The 22,114-nt window shown below is 44.9% G+C and overlaps 1 protein-coding gene across 3 annotated transcripts in view; it reads left to right on the top strand.

The window, feature by feature from the left end:
* mcama (melanoma cell adhesion molecule a) overlaps positions 1-21,213 on the top strand; it is a 30,587-nt gene extending 9,374 nt beyond the window's left edge. Inside the window, exons 2-16 of one of the 3 annotated variants that reach the window (XM_027015892.3) lie at positions 12,649-12,773; positions 12,859-13,084; positions 13,170-13,240; positions 13,348-13,435; positions 13,679-13,858; positions 14,345-14,472; positions 14,714-14,864; positions 15,940-16,055; positions 16,260-16,401; positions 16,577-16,704; positions 16,793-16,934; positions 17,217-17,252; positions 18,328-18,457; positions 18,631-18,760; positions 19,026-21,213. In XM_027015892.3, coding sequence (XP_026871693.2) covers positions 12,649-12,773; positions 12,859-13,084; positions 13,170-13,240; positions 13,348-13,435; positions 13,679-13,858; positions 14,345-14,472; positions 14,714-14,864; positions 15,940-16,055; positions 16,260-16,401; positions 16,577-16,704; positions 16,793-16,934; positions 17,217-17,252; positions 18,328-18,457; positions 18,631-18,760; positions 19,026-19,028 — 1,796 coding nt within the window. In that variant the 3' untranslated portion in view covers positions 19,029-21,213. The remainder of the gene's footprint in view (positions 1-12,648; positions 12,774-12,858; positions 13,085-13,169; positions 13,241-13,347; positions 13,436-13,678; positions 13,859-14,344; positions 14,473-14,713; positions 14,865-15,939; positions 16,056-16,259; positions 16,402-16,576; positions 16,705-16,792; positions 16,935-17,216; positions 17,253-18,327; positions 18,458-18,630; positions 18,761-19,025) is intronic. The other 2 variants (XM_027015891.3, XM_081719985.1) reach the window with 2 other exon arrangements.
* The last annotated feature ends 901 nt before the right edge of the window (positions 21,214-22,114 follow it).

The raw sequence follows: 22,114 nt of genomic DNA on the forward strand, positions 1-22,114 counted from the left end.
AGCAGAATTCATCACACAGGATTTTATTACATTTCTAATGAATATGGCTGAAAGTTTCTTTTTGTTTACTCAACAGATCTCTCATACACTTAGCGTACTCATAAAGGGCTTGTCTTAGACATGCACCCTCAGATGAAATCCATGACCTTCCCAAAGAAACCACGCTTAGATTATTTGACTTCATTTGATGGATGTTTTGTTTAACCAGAATGAAATCCTGAAAGGCCATTTCATGCTGGCCGAGACCACTCAGAGCTATTGACTGGTTGCTGGTTTGATTCCTCTGTAGGGCATCAGAGCAAAACGAATGGGAACCTAAGCTGGTGGTCCTAAATAATGACTCAGACTTGCTGCACTGCCCTTGAGCCAGATGCTTAACCTCAAGTTGCTAGTGTGATTCTTTTTCTGGAAGAATCCACTAACTTGTCCTCTAGGGGAATTCTTACAAAAGCAAGGTTGTACTAAATGAATCTGTTTATGTTAAACAAGGCTGGCCTAGAAAAAATGAGGCCTGTCAGTGTGATGGAAAATCTAGCTCAATTTGTCGTAATTAAAGGGATGATGGATGAATTGATAATGCACCTGTCTGCCAGGTGTTGGTCTCCCCTATGGCCTTGAAGAACTCTCCTGTGTTGACATTTAGAAGGTCAGATAACAAAATAACTTACTCAGCTCTCAGGTTTATTCACTCAGAGCTCACCGATTCACCCTCAGATCCAGCTCAGTCAAACATTCATCTGAGAAATGGCCAAAAGAGCACTGGCCTATTGCATGAAACAACACAAGTCAGTTCAAAAGCTGCCAGAACCCAATGATGATGTTGTTCCAGGGTTAAGAAACTACAACAACATAAATTCTACAACTTGGCCAGCCTGTGAGAAACAACATTGAACAGTAACCTGTATGAGTATAGTGAAATAATTCAGAATCTAAAGCTACTACTGAAACTTGGGCACTGGCCTGTTGTTTAAGTTTAACACACTATTCTAAGTGAAGGGGAGTACATTTGCAGTCACCCTTAAGAACACTCCAAAGTGCTCTCAACGTGCAAAAATCCTAGACTGCATTTAGCTAGAGAGTGCTTTTCAGTAGAGCAGAAAGTTAGGTAAATTTTGCTTTAGTGTGAATAAAAGAACCATTTGGAGTGTATCCTGTGGCTCACAAATTATACAGACACAAAGGAACTCTGTTTTATGGAGCTGTGCGCCTTCTTGGTGGTTATTTTATTTATGCCTAATGTGTTTAGTCTTTAACCTATTGCCCTGTAGGTGTTAGCTTACAGAGCCACTCTCATGGGCCCCAGCTGTCCCTGGTGAACAAAATTTATGGCCTGCCTCATGAACATTGCCATAGGAGGTTGGACTTTTGCTTATCATAGCCACACATGTTTTATGTTTTAGGTTTGGGACTGTAAGACTTCCAGAAAAAGATTGTTGAACTAGAATCAGGTTTTTCCATCTGTGTTTGTCATCGAGGAAATTAAGATGATTATATAGGTTTGGACTATAAGTGTGTCTTCTGATTACTGCACAGATTTTCTTGTTATAGAAACAAAGGATATTGGCAAGACCTTGCTCAGATGGCCATGGGGGTCAGGACTTGCTTATGCTTCTAACTGCCAAGTGTAACAGTACAATACATTAGGCAGGTCTTAATTACCTGCATCAACTTGACATCAAATGGAGCCACTTTGGACAGTTTTGCTGTCCATCTTTGTTGGATTAGAACCAAAGCTATGGCCATATGGATGACTGAGTGTGGGGTGGTGTGGCATCTATTTCCTCTCATGAAGCATGCCCATAAACCTCATTTATATGTGCATATTCATTAAAAAAAGGGTGGGGATGACAGAGGAACCTCTGATTGTAGCCATCAGCGGAAACGTGTTATCAGTGAGGAAGAGGAAAACTGGGGCTTTTGTTCCATCTGGCATGATTTATGTGAGAAATTGAATTGTCGATCCTTGTACCTTCAACTATCCATTCCAAATATCAAGTGTCCAAAAGCTAATCAGCAGCCATTGTTATTTGTAAAGCATCACAATATGCTATTTAATAAACACAATAAAGCTATTTTAAGCCTAAAGGAAGAAACTTTGGAATGTATTGTCAGTTTATGAAATTTGTTCAGTTATAGGCCCTCAGTTGTGGCCTATAAAAATGCACCATTCTACTTCTTACTCCTGCCAGAAAACGTATCATGCCTTATTTCTTTAATGTTGTTATCCTTCTGGTAGTTTTCTTCCGAATGTTTAAACCTTCTACTCATTTTAAAAATGTCAACACAGATGGTTCGGCCTTACATATAGGGTACTGTGTTAAGGTCTCACCAGACTCATCTTAAAGTTATGCATAAAGTTCTGCTCTGTCAATTGTCAAAGATACGTTTGAGAATAGAGACAGAAAGGGATTATTGTGAAACTAACTCCCAACACCCTCAAACCCCCAACTCTCCCCACTTTGTAGAATAAATCCTGCCAGCAGTGTTGTTTGATGAAAACTACAGAATCGTATCCTGGGATTCCCCTAGATTAATGAAGCAGTGTCCAGGATGACCTTTTTAGGAAATATTTCTCCTAACTCTGCTGTATCATTGCTCATAGCTGACTCATACATTAGATTAGGTGAACTGTGCATGGATTGTACTGTTTAGCTCATAGTAGCATGATTTCTCAGAAACCCTGCTTTGAGGAGAGTACTTTTACCTAAAAACAGTATATTGGTTTTAGTGTTAAAGAACATGGCAGAGATTTTGGTTAGGGTTAGGGTTAGGGTTAGAGATTATGGTTAGTGTTCGAGATTATGGTTAAAGTTCGATTTAGAGATTAGGGTTAGGGGTCGGGTTAGTGAATCTGGCATTCTAAAAATTAACAATTTTACATCTTTAAAATTTGAGCTCAATTTTAGTGACACAAAGCATTTGCTCACCTTTATGAATATATAATCTTGGAAGGCCTCACAAACTATGAACGCTCTGGCTGATATTGTGATTATGCCACACTCCTGACATTATTGAACACCCTCCATGACTTCCACGATTATCATCTGTAAATTATGGATGTTTCCAGAAGTGACACAGCTAGCTACCCGCTAATCCCTCATGCTGGCAGGTCCCTAACCACACATATGCTCAGCCCCATCAGTAGAGGTGAGGTGTTAGCATGCTACTCTACTATTTTCTTGTCAGCTTCTGCAGGTCCTGAAGTATTTAGTAAAACAGAGTGAAGAAGAGGTGGAACTGTAAATTCTGTGACATACAGAGGCCAGAGGACAGCTCAGTATAATCACTTTAGCCAGTAAATTGCTTCCTGTGTGCTATATATTTATATAGAAAGGCAACAGGTTTAATAATTTCAAAAAGATGACTCAGCAGCCCTTCCTGCAGGGTGGGAGGAGCTACATCACAGCAGGTCTGCCCTATCCCCAACCGACTGGCATCTGCTCCGGCAGGAACTCTGATATTGACAGGCAGAGATACCGTAAACACACTGCATGGGAGAGATGAGGAAAACAGGGAAAGTCCATGACAAGTGGGACACGGGCTAAACTCATTTCAGAGAGCAGTGCCATTATATGGTTATTCCAATGCCCTCCTTTCTTACCCCTGAGCTAAGTACTCAAATAGCTGCCCAGAACTGTCTCCTATCCAAAATCCTCTTATCTAGCGCCTATGGATGGAAGTGCTTCATGGATGGAGTTCCTAATACTGTGTGACGAGGGGTTTGACTTGTGGCAGGAGCTGTTGCGTCATTTCTCTCTCATTTTAGATTCATTCTACTTATCTACTTCCTTGCAATCTCCTCACTGTTAATAATTTCTTAAGCAGGGATAGTTTAATTTTTTCCTACACACAGAAGCAAAACAGCGCTGCGTAAGGAGCCCTATTTTAATGACAGGCTCAATCAAGCCAATATTTAACCCCTTTCAGTAAGCCAATGGCATTCTTTGCTCCAGCAATACACCAGACCAAGCCGAATCACAAGTGGGAGGTCCAGGTGACATTCAGAATCCAAAAGTCTCAGGAAAGAGTGAGCTGATTTCTGAGGGGGGCAGAAAAAAAAAAGCCTGTCTTCAACTTTCCAGTGGATTCCCAAACAGCATTCTGGATGCGCTCCAGTAGAGCAGGGTGGCAGGGGCCGTCCTCGCTGGGAGTGATGGAGCCTAAATGAACTGGCGGGACTTCACAGGAAGGCTTCTTTGACGAGGCGTCCACCAGATTTTGCCTCTCACAGGAAAGGCTGTGATCGGCACAGGCCTTTCTGCTGGATCTCTCTATGGGTATTTTTTAAGGAGCCTCTATAACATAAATTTCAGTGTATGAGCAGAATTCACAGCATCCACAGCTCAAGTACCATGGCAGAGCGCTTTAGCATTACAGGATCCTAACCTCATTATACCGGATCTTTGTTAAAGGCAAAAATCCCTGTGTATCTATGAAAACCTGGACAAATGTCAGAGAAAATCTTTGCACAGGCAATCCCTGTGATTCTGCTGTACCAAGAAGAATGGAGATGGATATAATCAAAGTCAGTGGTGTCACATTTCCGTCACACGTCATTGATAATAATAGTAGATATCATACTAATTTTATTGTTTGGCTTTTGGGCTTGAACAAAGGGATTTTCAGCCTGCGATGACAGCTAATTCAGTGTTTTCCTTTAGGGTCGCCTTGGCCCATAGATGAAGGCAATTGGTCTTTATCTTTGAACTCAAGGTTTCAAAGAGATACTTAAAGATCAAGGGCCCCTCCTTCTCTTACTCAATATTAGACCCTGTTAAAAGATCACTTGTGTATCAAAGTATGTCTGGCAGGTTGTCCCGAGCGATTGTTAAGCTGGCCGAAGAGACAATCGCAGTTTGGACACCCTATCAAAAACACCCTGTCAGAACGTCCACTGCACTTGGTTGCTTCCTGTTCAGAAAAGAAATGCAGGATACAAACTGGCCTCATTCTTTTTTTCTTTTGTCCTCTCTCTCTCTGTTTATTTAAAATTAACATTCATCTTCCTTGGGTTTGTTCTTGGTGATTACATGGAAACTGAAAGCCTGAAACATCAATGAGAAAAATGAGAGAAAAATCTTGTTCTACCTGTTATTGAATTTTTAAGTAATGTAGAATTTGGGTAAAAACTGAAGAAGAATATATAATTACAAATTTATTCTTATTTATTTTTATATACACCATACCTAGAAATAAATTTGATTGTTAGTATTGATTCTTTAACAATCTGAATGATTTCTTCATAAAACACCAAGGATTTCTCCTTCAGTTTACATCTGCGTGGATTTAAACAGAATGCATGCCAAATGAGAAACTGCAGAGCTGAGCAGTGGCCAAACCACAGCAGTTCCCAATGACCTATGACCTCAGACACCTGCTGCACTTCTCCCAGCATGCACCTCAGAGCGTTCCGGATTTGGTGCTCTTGGAGTGTTGTGATCGGGACCTGTGTCTGAGTTTGTGGGCGGCTGCCGAGAAGAAGCCTCCACTTTTCTCGGGACATGGTTGGAAACAAAGGGATTTGTGCTTGTCGCTTATAAAATGCGACCCCGCCCCCAACGACCCCAGCCCCACTCTCCGCCATGACCCTCTTGCTTTCCCGCCAGGCCCTAGCCGAGCCCACAAATCACCAGAGAGGCTGCTCCAGGAACAGGTGTGAACGGGGGGGGGCTGTCCCCTCCCCAGCTGTGCCTGCCCTTTATGTGGGGATCGGACAGGCAGTCCTGTTGTTTGAAGCCGCGTGAGCCTTTTTCGAATCCCAGTCATTAAAAACCCCATTGCAGACCACTCTACAACAGTTCTGCTGCAGTTTCCTCTGGGGAGGAACAGGCAGCCAGAACAGAAGCTCCTCTCAAGGTCTTCTCTCTTCGTTCTGAGTCTGTTTAACAAGTCAAGTGCTGTTGATGTTATTACCCTCTGAGGAGTTCCTCTGATATGCCCATGTGCTCAGACTGAACATTAAAGAGGTTCAGTAAACAGTGTGACTTAAATTTTTTTTCTCGAGGTTGTTTTCCAAAAAAGCACAATGACACTGCCTGATTTTGCCAAGACAGGGTAGCAGAACTGGGGGTGGTGCTTTATGTTTTTGGACAGAACTGGTGTTTATACTACCTGCAGTTAAGCCCATGTTGTAACGAGAAACACGGTTTGTTGTGGATACAGCTGGGGGCCTCCAATCTCTGGAAGCATATGTGTTTGCAGCACTCGAGGGGGACAGAAGTTCACAGCTCATAGCTGGCGTGGGCGCCAGGCGGACCAGGTGTCGTCGGAGAACGGAGTGGTTTTTACCGCACGCCACAGGAGCGAAAACTTCATAATCCCTTCAGTTCCTGCTGTCTTTGTTGCAGCAGTATCAATAGCCCTCTCTTGCCGTTCATGCTCACCAGTGACTACTAGATCTTCCCTGATGGTGTGATGTTTCGCACCCCACACTCCAACCGTGATCAAAACCCTTCCACGACCAAAGAAGCACCCGCTGCCCTGCGTCGCGTTACTGCCCGGGCTAACACAGCTCCATAAAAGTCTAATGGAAATGAGAGCTTGGTGCTGAGGGAGCAGGAGAGCTCTCATTAGCCCATCCAAGGGTCTGCCAGGGACTCGAGTGGGAGGAGCCCGCTGGCGCATGTATCACACCGCTAGCCTCGTTAGAGACGGTGCACACCTGTGATCACTTGGCTATTCTCTTTGAGGGCTCCAGGGCCACACTGCAGGGGGGCTGCGCACTGCTGGGACCCCCACCTGGGCATGGCATGGGTACGGCCCCACCCACACCTCTGCCTCCACCCAGGCCCTCTTGACAGATGCGATGAAAGGCATGGTGGGCTGCTGGGTTGAGCCTTTGTTCATGAGCTTGTCAAGATTCGAGCACCGATGAGGAGGGCGTGGTCCGGAACGCACGCTTGGCATCGTGGGACCTTGGGCGGTGGTGCTGCGCCAGCACTGTTACCGAAGTGGAGCACAGTGATTGGCTAGTCCACACCCCCAATGATTTTTTCCTTTCCTCTAAGCCACTTTCAGTTTAATTCAGTTTCAGTATGAAAGATCCAAGCGATGAAAGCAATGGCATGAAACACGCTGGAGTCTCAGTAAAATATACGGCCAGGGTACAAGCCGAACACCCCCCCCCACCACCACACACACACCCCAGGGTGAGAGTATGTAGTGTAGAGAGGACTCCATTATTTTTGAAGGCACCGCTGCTCCTGGTAAAACGTTCCTCGCGTGCCTCTTCCCCTCTCTCTCTCTCTCTCTCTCTCTCTCCAGCTAATCCATCATTCCGCTCCCCCTTCAAACAAGGGGGTCTTTTGTCTGAACCAGCTCATATCAAGAGCTTGGGGGTGTGTGTGTGTGTGAAGGGACGTCATTTCCAGTGCTGTAATAACAGCAAGAGCAGAAAAGCTGTCAAAGGTATCGGCCAAGGCCTGGCTCTAGACCTGACCTTCTCCACTTAATGTCAGCCGAGCTTGCCCTCCTTGGTGTGGGCTTTGAAGCTGAGATAACATCCCATTCACCTTGGTGCTCAGATGGCTGTTTTGGGATGACTGCTATTTATTGTGCTAAAGGCCCATGGCATGACAGCATTACACATGACAAGCAGGGCGGCCTTGAAAAGATACCATTTTCTACATGGGAATATGCCAAATATTACAAGCATAAAATGTTAAGTAAACTCGTTGTATACTTGATTGTCTTTCTCGGTTGTTTCTCTGTGTTTCTAGACCATTAATTCCATCTCCCCTTTCCGTGTCACAGAAAACACAACGGAACCTCTTCACATTCCTTGAGAGGAAGTACACCGCATTAACGAAGTTGTGGTATTTCACCCCATTGCCCCATTAGGCAAATACCATTGCCTTGGCTAATCAGAAGCCTGTTATGGGCCCATCATTATTTTATTCACCCTCGGGCTTTTCTGATTGCGTCGCTTTGTAATGCTAATTCGCCTTTGATTGGCCTCTTGGGCCGGGCCTCCGCTCCTCTGATGAATCCGTTTATGATTCACCATGGTGCAGTGTTGCTGAACGGCATCCCGGAGGTGCCCAGCCCGATTCATGTTAGCCCAATTCAGCCTTCACCTCACAGCGCAATCCATAGCAAGAAACTCCCCGCAGCACAGCACACTGCGCTCTACCTTTCAGTCGCCATAGCTGCATTCGAGTGCTCGGTTATGCGTTTTCGGCGGACCTGCTGCGAGCTCTTGACGTGGCTGCTGTGTCTTCACGCGTTCTCGGTGAATGAAACCTCAGGAGGAGGAGGAGGGGCTGTGGCCATGACAGACCAGCAAAGTATTCACCTGGAGGACAAAAGATCAGTAACCTATCGAGAGTAATTACACTTAACCCCCCCCCCCCAAACACACACACACACACACACACACACACACACACACACACGACAAGCTCAACATCTGTTTACTTGACATGACAACCAATAAATAAATAAAGCCCCTCATGGATTGGTGTATATAATGACATATAATGAGTTTAGAGATGGGCATGCAGATTAAGGTAAACATGTCAAGTTAATATTCATATTTACATGTCGAGTGAAGGACAAAGCTTCATTCGAGTTCAGCTTGTAACATATTACATTGCATCTCGTCATTGGAGCCTCTTTGTAATGCGCTTTGTAATCGGATCTGGTAACACAAGCAGACCCTCCGCCACATTGCCTGCGAAGTGTGTGAGGGGACGACCGCTGTGGGTTTTGTCGTTTGCCCGAGGGTGTGGACGAGTGTTTAGAACGCGCGTGTGTGTAATGTCTGTGTGAGGACTGTGAAGTGGTCCACCATTCTGCAGAGCCATGCTCAGGCTTGGCGAATGGACACTTTGAGGGATTTGCATGTTTGATGTTGTCTCACTGGGTGGGGTGGGTGGGGGTGGGGCGGGGACAGCAGACATGGTCTCCCTGCCTGAATGGCTGTCTGTGGGATGAGGGATTTGTGCCAGTGCCTAATTCTCAAAGACAAGGCAGATCAGACAGAACGTCAGGATCACAGAGGGCTCCTCTCCTTAATTGTGACTGTATGCGTGTATGTCTGTGTAGATTTGTCCATATGAGTTTGTCTCAGTGTACATGTGTGACACCTAATGTTGCTTTTCATGGTACTGGGGAAGTGCATGCGAATGAGTTATGGAGAACAGAAGGCTTTACTTTGTGTGTGTGTGTCTGTACACAGTGGCCCTCTGCTGCCTTTGATCTCAGGTGTGCAAGCCATTTCAGGTAATTCCCTCCCTGTCAGAGACTGTTACACACATCACACATGCAAGTGCTCTCAGTTTTGTCTTGAGTAGCTCACAAAATCTAGTCACAGAGAGACTTCCTTAACACCTGAATGAATAGATTATCAAACGTATTTCTTCAAGGACCAGATCAAACGCTGGCTATTGACAAAGAAACAATTCATGATCATTGCATGCTTTAGTAGGTTAGTTATCTATAGGCACACAGGGATGACCCCACTTTCAAACACATTGACTGGGTTCAGGGTTCAGTGATACCCCATGATTGATGGGATCTGCTTGGGAGGTCTGACTTGGCTCTTTAGAGCCAAGGTGGGGCCCCAGAGACGGAAGGCACCATGTTGAGAGCCTGACGGCTTTTCCCAGGACAGGGTGTGAGTAAACTGGTCTTGTTAGTGTTTGTGTATATATATATGTGTGTGTGTGTGTGTGTGTGTGTGTGTGTGTGTGTGTGTGTGTGTGTGTGTGTGTGTGTGTGTGTGTGTGTGTAGCCCCCGCCAAGAGTTTGGGTTGGCTTGGGAGGACAAGGAACAGCTGGAGATCTAATTGGTGCTCGGATGAATCAGTAGCTCATCTGCTTTGTTGGCGAACGCACCCCAGTCCACTGTTGTGATTAGCTCCTTCATGAGAAGCCCTTATCGTCTGCCTATTAGGAGGCCAGTGAGATGCTGTATACAGTATAGTAGAGGGGCTTGTCCCTTAGCTAATGTTTTGTGGTTTAGTATCCAATGGGCCAGGAGCTGAATTGTTTCGATGCAACGTTATGTGAGCTTAGAACAGACTGTGTTTCTGTTATCAACACCCAGAAACCACCCCCTCCCCTCCTCACGCACCCACAGACGCACACACACTCATGCGCACGCACGAGTGCGCACGCACTGTGGTTTTGGGCTTCCATGCGCCTTTCATCCTGTCAACACGTGGAAATATTCCCTAGTGGTTTTTAAAAGACAGCCATGGCAAGCCTCAGCTAGCTACCCTTGCTGTTAATAATGCAGCATAGCGATATGTTGTTCATGAGTCCCAAGTATGCTCTCTGTCTCTCTGTCTGTCCTTCACTCTCTCTGATTCTCAGGGCCTCTCTCTTTGTCTCTTTCACCCCTCCTTTTCTTTCTGTCTTTTGCTCTCTCTGAGATAAGACAGGTCATGTCCACCTTAGTCTCAAATCCCTTCACTGACAAGATATTCTGTACCTCTGCTAATCCGATTAGCCAACAACTTCAGATAGCAAAGGGAAGAAAAAACCCCTCATTCTGTCAGCTTCACAGCCAGCACAGTCTCAGAATGTTTCAATGGCAACAGCAAGCTCGGTTACTACCTCAGCGTCTGGCAACCTTATCTGAGGGCTCAGAACCAAGATGTATTTAGCGCGCTAGCTGTCGATGCTAGGTCATCTGTGGGAAGGGTGAGACAGTGGAGTGACAGAGGGCTTAGGGCTCCCCAGGTGTCTGGACAATGGGTGTGCTTCTCGAGGTTATGGTTGGGTGGACGCAGCGTAGGGGACTCCCTGCTCTTAGCTGGGCGCGATGAGGAAGAAGTAGGGTCTGGTTGCTTCATAATGAGCTGGATGTTTGCTCCATGTCAGGTATGGAGTGCAAGAGAGAGGGTGTGGGAGAGGAACAGGCAATGACCATGACTAGTGAATGGAGAATGGGACCAGCAGGATGTGATAATGAGTGTGTGTGTGTGTGTGTGTGTGTGTGTGTGTGTGCGTGTGCGTGTGTGCATGAGTATTTTAAACCACATGCACAGTTTTAAGATGTATGGAGTGACACATTTTTAATGTTTATTTTAATAAACTGAAGATTACAGATCCAGTTATTTAAAGCTTGGCTTTATTAGCATTTAGGAATGTCCTGAAATATTTGCTAGTCTACAGTAAAACTAAGCAATGGTGGATAACTAGGCGAGTGGTGGGGCCAACCCATCCAACCCATTTGTAACGCAGCGTGTTCAGACCCTGTCCCGACTCCCCTCCCCCGTTCCAGCAGTAGCTTGCTGCTGACCTTCAGAGGGTAGGCAGCCAAGGAAGTAGAGTGATGAGGCTGTCGTACAGGAGTTTCACCTCCTGAACCCTGGCCAGTGAGTCTTCTCCCCGCCCTTCTCTTCTGCCGTCTCTTGCCACAGATGTGGAAATCCCATAATATCCCCGTCTCCCCGGCACCCAGGTCCTGTGCCCCCATTTTCCAGATGTTTCCAATTTAAAAGAAGCAGGGGCCTTCCAGCATAGGCCTGTTTTCCCCATGCTGGAAGGGGGAGAGAAGCAGAGAGCTGGTGTGGGAGAGCACAGGAGAGCATAAGCCGGGGCGGGCAGAGGCGCTCATAGACCAGCTTGGGTGAGGGGTTTGGGCAGTGAAAGAGGAGCTGGAAGGACAGAGCGCCCGTGGAGTCGCCACAATCCAGCAATCCCTGGCTGGCTGGTCCGGTTCCGGCCCAACCTTGGGCTCGAGGCGGAGTGTTATCAGTCACGGGTGATGGCAGTCGGCAAGTTCGCGAAGCACACATTCCACAGGAGGGCCGTGCTCTGACTGCCGAAGTGTCTGAAAACACCTCTGATTACACACAATAGGCTATCTGGATGTGCATCAGCTGGTTTACATGGAATTTTTCACCAGGACATAAAAGTCTCTGTGTTTGTACTTTGCACATAACCACATGGGATGTTTTCGTTTTTTCTTTTCTCACTGACAGGCAGACATGATGTAATCTCTGGCCACATCCACTCATAATCTACAGTCATGTATAGTATTTGGTGGAAATGTTATCAGATCATTCGCTACAATGAACCATTCAAGTCAGAAGCGTGTGAATTTGAGGAAACCTTTGCTGGTGGCACTGAAAAAAATCCATCCACAAGACCCTAGAGAGACTGAGCATGAACATACTGTGTTTGGTTACATAGCTGACATCCCAAAACCCTTCACACAGACAGTCAGTTGTTGTTCACTGCACTTCGTGGCAACATTTCGGGGACGTTTCCCCTGGTATAAGCAGGAGTGGTCCTCTGTCAGCTCACTGGGGGTTGGCGACTCCACTGACTCTCTGGCCCACTGGTCCATGGCCTGCTGCATTCCTCAGCTCGCATGGCTGGTCCCGCGAGACCCCGTGCACTCGCGGCCGACTCGAGAGCGGCCGGGCTCAGCAAAAGACCTGCCCTCAGACACCAGATGGCCGTCGGTGATTACATCATGACTGGGCTCATGGCAATGCAGGGAAGGTGGTCGCGAAAAATGCTGGACGGTTCCGTGCCCGTCCACCTTTCAGACCGCAGTAGGTTGTTTCCGTACATCACAAAGTCAGTTTAGATGAGTGAGAGGTGAGTGCAGCTCAGATACCATCAGTCGGGCCCCTGCGCTTTGTTTCTGCTCAATGGACAGAAGGTGAAATTGCTTCCTCTTGTTTGCAGTCGCGGCCCAGGTGGTGCTGAACATGGAGGATGTGGTTGAAGTTTATAAGGGAGACTCCGCAGTGATCCGCTGCCAGTACAGTTTCACTCAAGACCCCAGCATGGTGATGGTGCAGTGGTTTGTGGTATGTCCACTTTTCTTTCCTAATTTAAATTTCAACTGCCGGGTCAGCATTTTGTGTACCGAACTACATTTCCCATGAACCTCAGCGTACTCCTGAAGGAAGGCGAGTGAGAATCTCCTACAGTGACCTCACCGTGCAGAAGGTGGATGAGAACACGATGTACACTGACCGCATCAGCGTGGCAGGGGACAGTGACGGCGAGAACCTGATCATCATGGATGTCAAACTGTCCGACGAGAGGGAGTTCTTCTGCCAGGTCAATGGTCTGGCCGCTGGCAATGGAGAGAACAGGACCCACCTAAAGGTGTTCGGTAAGCCTGCGCTTCCTCTAACTGTATACATCAGAATGTGATTCGGGAGAAATGATTTTGGTTTTCTCCATTTTGTTTTTGGTAGACCCTCCTGAGCAGCCTGTGATTGAAGCTGTCCACTCCGGAGTTTCGGTGAAAAATGCCCTACCATCAAAGGTCTGTGTCGGTCTCTGGCTGTCTGATTCCTGGCTTTAGCTGAGTGGTCTTCAGATGTTCTCTGTAGTTTGACAGGTTTGTGAAGAGATGTCTCCAATCTTTGTTAGATCGCCACTTGTGAAGCGAGAGAAGGCTTCCCCAAGCCAAATATCACCTGGTATCGCAACAATAAACCCCTGCACCCCGAAAAAGGCCGTAAGTGTCGTCTTCAATCCATGACTAATAAATTTAGGAAACTTGTAAGAACTTTTAAGAACCTCAACTGATTTTTAAAGGTTTTTTAAAACTTTTTTAAATCTAATTACAGGCTTAATCATTACAGAGAGTTCGGCTTGTTCCTGCTTATCTGTTAGTTAAAATTTGTACTCGTGTGTGTGTGTGTGTGTGTGTGTGTGTGTGTGTGTGTGCGCGTGCATGTGTGTGTGTGTGTTACCCCAGGGGTGAACGTGGTTACCCTGGTAACCATGGACTTAAGCGGGCTGTATGCGGTGCAGAGTGAGCTCCAGTACAAGGTAGAGCGTGAGGACCAGGACTCGATCTTCTCCTGCGAGGTCCACTACCACGTCCCTGGTGCCATACTCTGGGCCAGGTCGAGAGGTGTCAACGTCACCGTGCACTGTGAGTCCCCGCATCTTCCCCTGACCCCCCCATCTCTATTCACACCTTCCCCCAACTCAGAGAGCTGCCCTGGGTATCCTCATGGAGGCAGAGAGCTTTGCCAAGGGCTAAGACAGAAATGCATTTGACCAAAACACCACATAATACAGCAAGAGCAAAAATCCTTTCCATTACAGTCTAATAATTGACATTTTAAGTTAACACGTGGTGTTTTAGACACTAGAGCATTAAAATTCTTATACTGAAATATAATCTTGAAAAAATAAATATCATGCCATGCCGTGCTTAAACTGACATGTACCATTGTACTTTTTGACATAGCCCCACTCGGAAATTCAAAGAACCCTTTTTTCTAGCAAAAATGAATTCCTGACTGACTGGCAGCGCTGAACCCGCGCTACCCTGGTAACATGTGACTGCCACGCCATTTACGGCCTGCTTTTATTTTTTCTTTTCTTTTTTTAAACATTTTTTTGCCCCCCCAAGACCCCACGACCAATGTCAAGATGTGGAGGGAACCGCACGAGGGGCTAGTTAAAGAGGGGGACACAGTGGCGATCCGTTGCCAGGGTGACGGCAACCCCCCTCCACCCATCATTTTCACTCGAGAACAAGTGAGAATGCCTCTTCTACTTTCCTTCTTTCTTTAGCTTCACACAATTCAGCAGTAATGTTCACAGGCCTGGTCCCTTCTCTGGCTCTGGAGATCCATGTTACATCTGTACACTAACTTCTACACTACCTGTCCACCACTGAGTTACTTTGGAGTCCACTTGGATAGCTTTCAAGTAATAATGGAGAAAGGGCTTGTCCACACATGTTATGGTCTGTGATGTGGCCCGTGTATCTCCACAGCAACCGGAGGTGAAGACTGAGAGTGACAGGGGCGTGTTGCTCCTCAAGGAGGTCACCCGTGGCGACAGTGGGGTGTACAACTGCCACCCCCTGGACCTGGACGCTGTCAGCGACAAAGAAGTGGTGGGCAGTGTACAGCTCACCGTGCACTGTAAGTAGCTGGAGCACTGTTCGCTTGGTACTGCTCGGTATAGCTCGGTACAGCTTGGTACCGCTCGGGCCCGCTCGACATCACTTGACACTCGTTCCAAATCCATGGCCGATACCCGACTCCGCTAATCAGACCTCGTATTTTGTTAGCGGAACTGGAAGTACTGCTGGAACCAGATGAGATCAGAATGAACAGACCGCTGAAGTCTTTGTGTCATTCTGTCCTCTGCACCATGTTCTTATATCCACATGAGGTACTCCGGATCGAAAGGTTTTTTGTCAATGAGGAAAACTAATAGAGTTTTCAAAATTGCCTCTTTCACATACTCTTAAGCATGTCCCAGATCCAATATGCATTGTCCTGCAAGCATTCTTCTCCTAAATATCACTAAGTAGTTTGAATTATGAGGTTGTTAAATTCTAAAACGAAACTTGCTATTGCTTATTGACTTCATTTTATCATGCAGAAAGTTTGGTTTGGTTTGGACGTAGCAATATTCATATTTCAGCAGCTCAAAGATCTTCCGAGAATCCAGTGACATTTGTGAGAAGAAAGTTTTTAGGACAAAACATATTGGATTTAAACATTTTTTTTGCAAAAATGCTATTCATTTTTTTTTTCCCATAGAGAAAAACCAGGTAGACCTGGAGTTTCTAAAATGGGTATCATGTCCACAGGGTGGTGCGTTACTTCAGTGGTTTGTGCCTGCGGGCTATGGCATTACTAACAGTGCTAGCATTTAGGAGTAAGGTGTGCTTATGTTAAGAATGATATGCAGTTCTTACAAATGTGTTGTCTGGTAAAGAAAGTTTAAAGAACGTTGACACACTTAATAAGGCAGACGGTAATAATTCACAGACAGGACAAGGATTTTAGTACATGATTGTGTGTGTGTGTGTGTATGTGTGTGTGTGTGTATGTGTGTGTATGTGTGTATGTGTGTGTGTGTGTATGTGTGTGTGTGTGTATGTGTGTGTGTGTGTGTATGTGTGTGTGTGTGTGTGTGTGTGTGTGTATGTGTGTGTGTGTGTGTGTATGTGTGTGTGTGTGTGTGTGTATGTGTGTGTGTGCACAGATCTAGACCCAGCAGTGGTGGTACCCAAGGACTCTGAAGTGATGCTGAAAGGAGAGAGTCTGGCAGCCACATGTAATGCCCTTTCCTCCCTAGAAACAACTACGGTGTGGCTGAAGGTACACTCCTACATCTCAACCGACAATTATGCATCCACGTTCAGAAATAACTGTGTTCAGTGCTCATAGGTTATGCATGCCAGGGATCGTGTCTGAAATAATGCAATATTGCTTCTTTCTTTTGTGCTTTAATTATATGGGAAGTGAATGATAATCATCTATTCTGGCTGCGTTTCTGTGCTTGCTGTGGGGATGTGTATTCAGGACGGCGTGGAGGTCGGAAAGGGACACACGCTGCAGCTGCGGGACGCTACGTTTGCCACAGCAGGACACTACGACTGTGAGGTGACAATCCTGTCCCTGCCGGGTCTGTACACCAGCGGCTCGGTCCACATCATCGTGCAGGGTAAGCTCGGCACACGAGCTTCTCGCTCTAACCAAGCGCCACGGGTTACGTGGGGAGGCACTTCACGCCATTTGCTGTTAGCCCTGTCAGTACTGGTACTGCATATAGTTTCAACATACCAATAAATAAACGTATTTCTTTCATTTTCTTTTTTTTTGTTGGCCTCTTCATTCAGGCGCACCTGAGCTGAGAGACACAGAGGACGTGACCATGATGGAAAGGATGGGCAAGTGGGTGAACCTGACCTGCGAAGCCAGAGGTCACCCAAAACCTGTCATCACATGGAGCGTCGTCGGCAGCCCCGTAAGAGCCGCGCGGCACCCCTGCGCCTGTTAAACACGCTGACCTGGACGCCTGGGCACGGGCCATTCACTTTAGCTTGTGTTGTCAGAACTGGCGCGAGTTCCCGAAAAGGGAGGTGGAGGACTCCATTCAAAGCGTCATGACCCTTAAAGTGACTACAGACACCCTGGTCACCTGCAACGCGACGAACAGCATGGGACTGGAGACCAAGACTTACACCATCACAAGCAGTATGTTTCTCCGCTTCCGCACATCTATAGCTCTGCTACATTCTTGAGGACAGTTAAAGCATGGAACATGTGTTTAATTCATTGAAACAACATGATCTAATGGAAATTTGCAATTTATATTGAGAACAAATTTCATAAGTAAGGCCAAAAAAGTCAGTGCTGGTTATTTAGTTTGGATTGGCTCAGTGCAGAAACGTTATGATCAAAACGAAACAAAAGCGAGTGTTCCATATTCTGCACAGTGTGCAGAGTGTAAGCATCCCTCTTTGTGTCTCTCCGCAGTTCCCATTGTGCCCTCTGCACCCCGGAGTTCTGCAGGTGATCATGTCTCACAGTTTCTGTCCGTAGTTCCTCAGCGCAAACCTGAACTTTCGTTTGTCTCCCGAAACCCATCTGCCCTGTGCAATGAGTGAGAGATCAGCTGATGCTCATGAATAATGCATGCACTTTTGTGTGTGTGTGTGTGTGTGTGTGTGTGTGTGTGTGTGTGTGTGTGTTTTGGTTGGGGGGGGTTTGCATGGTGGAAGTACCTCAGAAGTTAGATTGGCTTCCCTCACCAGCCCCCTGGGCATATTTAAAATTCTGTGTGAAGAAAAGTCATACAGAAAAAACAGAGCCTTATAATATCACGGCAGACTTTGCTTAGGAAAACACATCCTCACATCAAATGTTTTTCCCCCAAGATGAATGTATAATTAGCATTCTTTGAATATATAAATAAATACGGTTCGAAACTGCAGACCAGGGAAACCACAGCGTGTAGCTGTTGTGCTATACGGTTGCGATAGCATCGTTTCCTTGAAGGGACTTAGCCCATAAAATTCATTCCCAGACGATTGTTTGGGTGTCTAACGCTTTTGTTTATACATAGCATTTATTGCCCATGCCTTGGGAAAATGAAATGTAGTCTCACTTATTTTGCATTATCTGTCTCGCAGGAGGAGTAAAACTCAACAGGCATTTGTTTCATTGTTCTTGCCCATTAACTGTTTCATTTGGGAAATATTTCTACAGTAATAAATATGAAACAGCATAAATTTTCTAAAATGTACCTGCTCTGACACTTAGAAATGCCCACGTGTAAAAATGTTCCTGCCAGTCGTCTTAGTCTGCTAACATAACAGGTGTGTATTAGGCCGGACTGCATCCTAACCCATTATATCACGATAAATAAAGCATTTTCAAATTCTGGAGGCAAAGCACAACAATGCGTTTGGTTCAGCACCAAGCACAACAGGGGCAGAACGTTTTTGAAAACCTTCACTTTCAGAAAACTTGGCGTTACCTTGAAAACACTTGTGGTGACCTCCTTGGAGTTATTGAAACTTGCTGACATGGTAATAGGCTATTGGGCAGTTGCACTGGTACTGACTGCCCTTCACCACTCTTCCAGTTGATACTAGCGGCGTGAGCATCGCGATCATTATCGTCAGCATTCTCTTCCTGGCCATCCTGGGGAGTGTTCTCTACTTTCTGCACAAGAAAGGCAAGCTGCCTTGCGGGCGGTCCGGGAAACAGGAGATGTAAGTTTAACGCTCGCGCCACAAAAAGGGTATTAGACAACCACTGGCCCCAGTTGTCAATAAATCATCTTTGTTTATTGCAAAATATAGGTTTTTTTTTTTGTATAGTGCATTTTTGTCAATTTCTTTTTTTGACAAATGCTGTAGTCTAAAGGCTATGTTAATGTCCACAGCATGAACGCCTACAGCACCGAGGAGACGACCAATAAAGGTGACATTGTCATGGAGATGAAGGCAGAAAAGACAGAGAAGTCGGGACTACTGAAAGGTGTTAATGGCGACAAGAAGCCGCCTAGTGACCAGGTAACTTTAGAAACCGAGGGTACAACAGCACACGGGTAAAATTCTGATCAGGTCAGTTCAGTATTTCTGTGACCACACGGAAGCGATCAAGCTTCTCGGCTGTTGTTGAGGTGTAATGGGGGGGTAGACATGCAACAGGAAGAAGAAAACAATGTACTGCCTACACTACCATGAAAATCCATTTTAGATTCTTAGGCAGATAAGAGTTGTGTGAACTTTTTATAACTTCATCTCTCGATTTTTTTCCTTTCCTTTTTTCCTGGAGTAAAGTAGATTAAATAAGGCGGAAGAGCGGCCGAGAGCTGGAGACGTCGGCCAAGGCCTTTTCTGCTCCGTCACACTTCCCCTATCATCACGGGTTACAGACACAGACTACGTCTGTCACCACGGCCGCTGTTTTGCCCATAACGAGGGCTGCCTTTGTATTTCTCCTTCACAAGCAACAATACTCCTGACTTGGCATGTCGACCTAAAGTGAGCTCATTCAAACGATGCCAGATTTTTAAAAATACTTCTTTTGTTTCCCCAACATTGTTTCCATAACTGTAGACCGACTGAGGAATACAATGTCAATGTTCCAATGTATGTTCTTAATCAACTTAAAAAATGTATATACTATATATAGTATTTAGTTACTGAAACCATTGAAAAGCATTTTATGTGCTTCTCAGTATGTGGAAACAATGGTTTTTTTAAAAACTCAAAACCAAACCAAACCAAACTTTAAGCCACACACAAATCAGTTTCTTCTCCAAACCACACAGTCTAACTGCATAACTGTGGATACTGAGTATTTCTCAGTCAGCTGAAATATCTGGAGGATCTTCGTAATACGGAACAATAAGCTTATACAAACAGTATTTCTGTGTACTGTCCACTGTCACTCAGCGGTTCAGAAGCACCCTAGTGCGGGAGCAATGCACTTTTCTTTCAGGAGAAGCATATTGATTTGTGTGTAAATATTTTTTTATGGTTTAATTTTTCTCCATTTGTAAGGATGCACACTTCTAATTTCTGTTGGACTATGGTGTGCCAGAAGATTCACTGACCTCACTTAAACCAGTCATGACCATTAGGGAGATGTTATTTGATAGACCTTGTCAGCTGTCATCACCTCTCTGGCTTTATCATAACCATTTATATTATTTCAGAAAGGAGAGATTTGCTTATGGTTTTTTTCAGTTCTTAAGGGCACCAGACAGCAAGTAGGGACAAAATAACACATTGTTGACCAATAAAGGGAGAGTTTACATGCACAAAAAGAAAAAAGAAAAAAGGCATGCCTGTCACCAGCCTGAGGAGGCTGGATTTTGTCGTCTATAGAAACTACTGCACAGCTCTTGTGCTGCTTGTAAATATTCGTAGCAGGGGGAACTGTAGCTGTTTGTGATTGGTCATCACGGCTCCCTCTTTGTTCTGCCTCATCTTTGATTGGATGCAGAGCTCGCCTGTGGATACTTGTGTTTGCTTCACATATATGTTTGTTACACTGAAGGTTCTTTTTAATGTTTTGTGTGTGTGTCTGTGTTTGGTGAAGAGAAAAGCTGATGCATCTTGTTTTCTCTCTCTGGATCTGTGCAGATGAGGTTTGCATTTGTCTGCCAAGATACTTTATATTAGGAGGGCTTTTTCCTTTGTATTTAATTTGTTGGAAAACCATCACTCTTCAGTGAATGCAAACATCCAAACGCTCTTTCACGACCCCGGTTTGTACTGCCATTGGTTTTCATGTAAAGTTGTAGTTTAACCAAATGAATGAAAGCATTGTTGTACATGTGTTGTGTTGATATTGTGCATGAGCGGCCAGTTTACTTTAGATTGAAGTCAATCACACTCCAGCTGTTCATCAGACTGTTTGTGGTGGCAGGCCTCGGCCAGGCTGTTCACACCCGCTGAGCTGTTCCTGGAACGCAGATCACGTTCTTGCGGAGACTCCCATCCCACTGTGATTGGATCATGCCTCAACCGAGGATAGGCCTAGATTTCATAACTAGGTATTTTGTGTGTTTGTTTAATACCGCGCCTTTTGAAGTAATTTTCTAACAAAGTAGAAAAGTGAAAGGGACCAGCCATGATAAAGGGGTTTGAATTTTCTGGTTTTCAGTTTCTGTTGTTCTGAGTGAATGCTAGACATTAGCGAATGTCCCCAATGACCACTGTCTGGAAAACCTCAGGGAGGAAAACCTCTCTGTCTTCTCATAGCAGGGAGGAAAACCTCTCTGTCTTCTCATAGCATCCATGTCCAGAGGGCAAGCTGTAGTGCCATAGGACAAATTGGATCATTGTACATAATTATCTTCATTGTGTAGTTCTTTATTGTTTTTGTAGCTATGTTCTAGTTTTGTTTGTGTGTAAATTATGTAATATTTTTTTGCTTGCATTTTTTATATACTGTAATTTTTTTTTTTTTTGCAAAACAATGCCAAATAAAGTTGTGTTACACCTAAAACTAATATTGTTGTTTGATGTTCTTTAAAAAATTAGAATCAATAGTAGGTCTTAGTTCTTAGATGAGTACTATTAGTACCAGTGTATTTAACTCATAGCAGAAAGGAAATGTGCTCTGCCTGTGTACATGATGTGTAGGTAAATTGGGCTTCGAGCAAGTCCCTGTTTCTGTGAGGTTCCTTGGTGCACAATTGACTATAAATGGCATTTTCTGAATGATTCAGTCTTAATTATTGTCTCGTTTTCATTCCCTTTGCTCCTGGAATACCTTGATCTCAATGTATTATAAAAACTAATTGCTCAGTAGGTTAGAAATCTGTAATTATACAGATTATATAATTATATAATTTCTGAGACAATAAGGGGTAGTTGTACATATAGAAGAATGTGGGTCTACACAGTATGCCATTTCAGGCTGGCTGTAATATCGTCACTATTATCTTAATGTACCTCACTTAGATCTGACAATAAAAGCTAAACGTATTTAATCTCACTAAGCACTCAGCACTGGCGTCATTGCTACGGATCAAATCTGGAGAGAGGAGCAAGAGCGCCCTCTATTGATTGCTTATTGCTCCTACAGACCATAGGCCAAAGTTTTACAATACGCTACAAATTTTACAAATTAGGAATCATCCGTTATATTATCAACACTACCGATTTTATTCACCAACAACGCATGCAGATATATTAAACAATGTAATCTAGATACCAAAAGGTATTTTTAAATTTAGCTTTTATTTATAAGTATTTTAGGGCAAACAATGTTATTAAATGTTAAGTAATTCACTGACATTTTATGCAATTTAATTTCTCTTCAAAGTATCTGCCTTCAGACGTGATAACCACTTTCCATATATAAAGCATTGTGGATATTAATTTTATTGTAACATCATTCTCAATGCT

The sequence above is a fragment of the Electrophorus electricus genome, chromosome 8 (assembly GCF_041902795.1).
Source record: "Electrophorus electricus isolate QZ-2024a chromosome 8, ASM4190279v1, whole genome shotgun sequence".
NCBI classification, from domain to species: Eukaryota; Metazoa; Chordata; class Actinopteri; order Gymnotiformes; family Gymnotidae; genus Electrophorus; species Electrophorus electricus.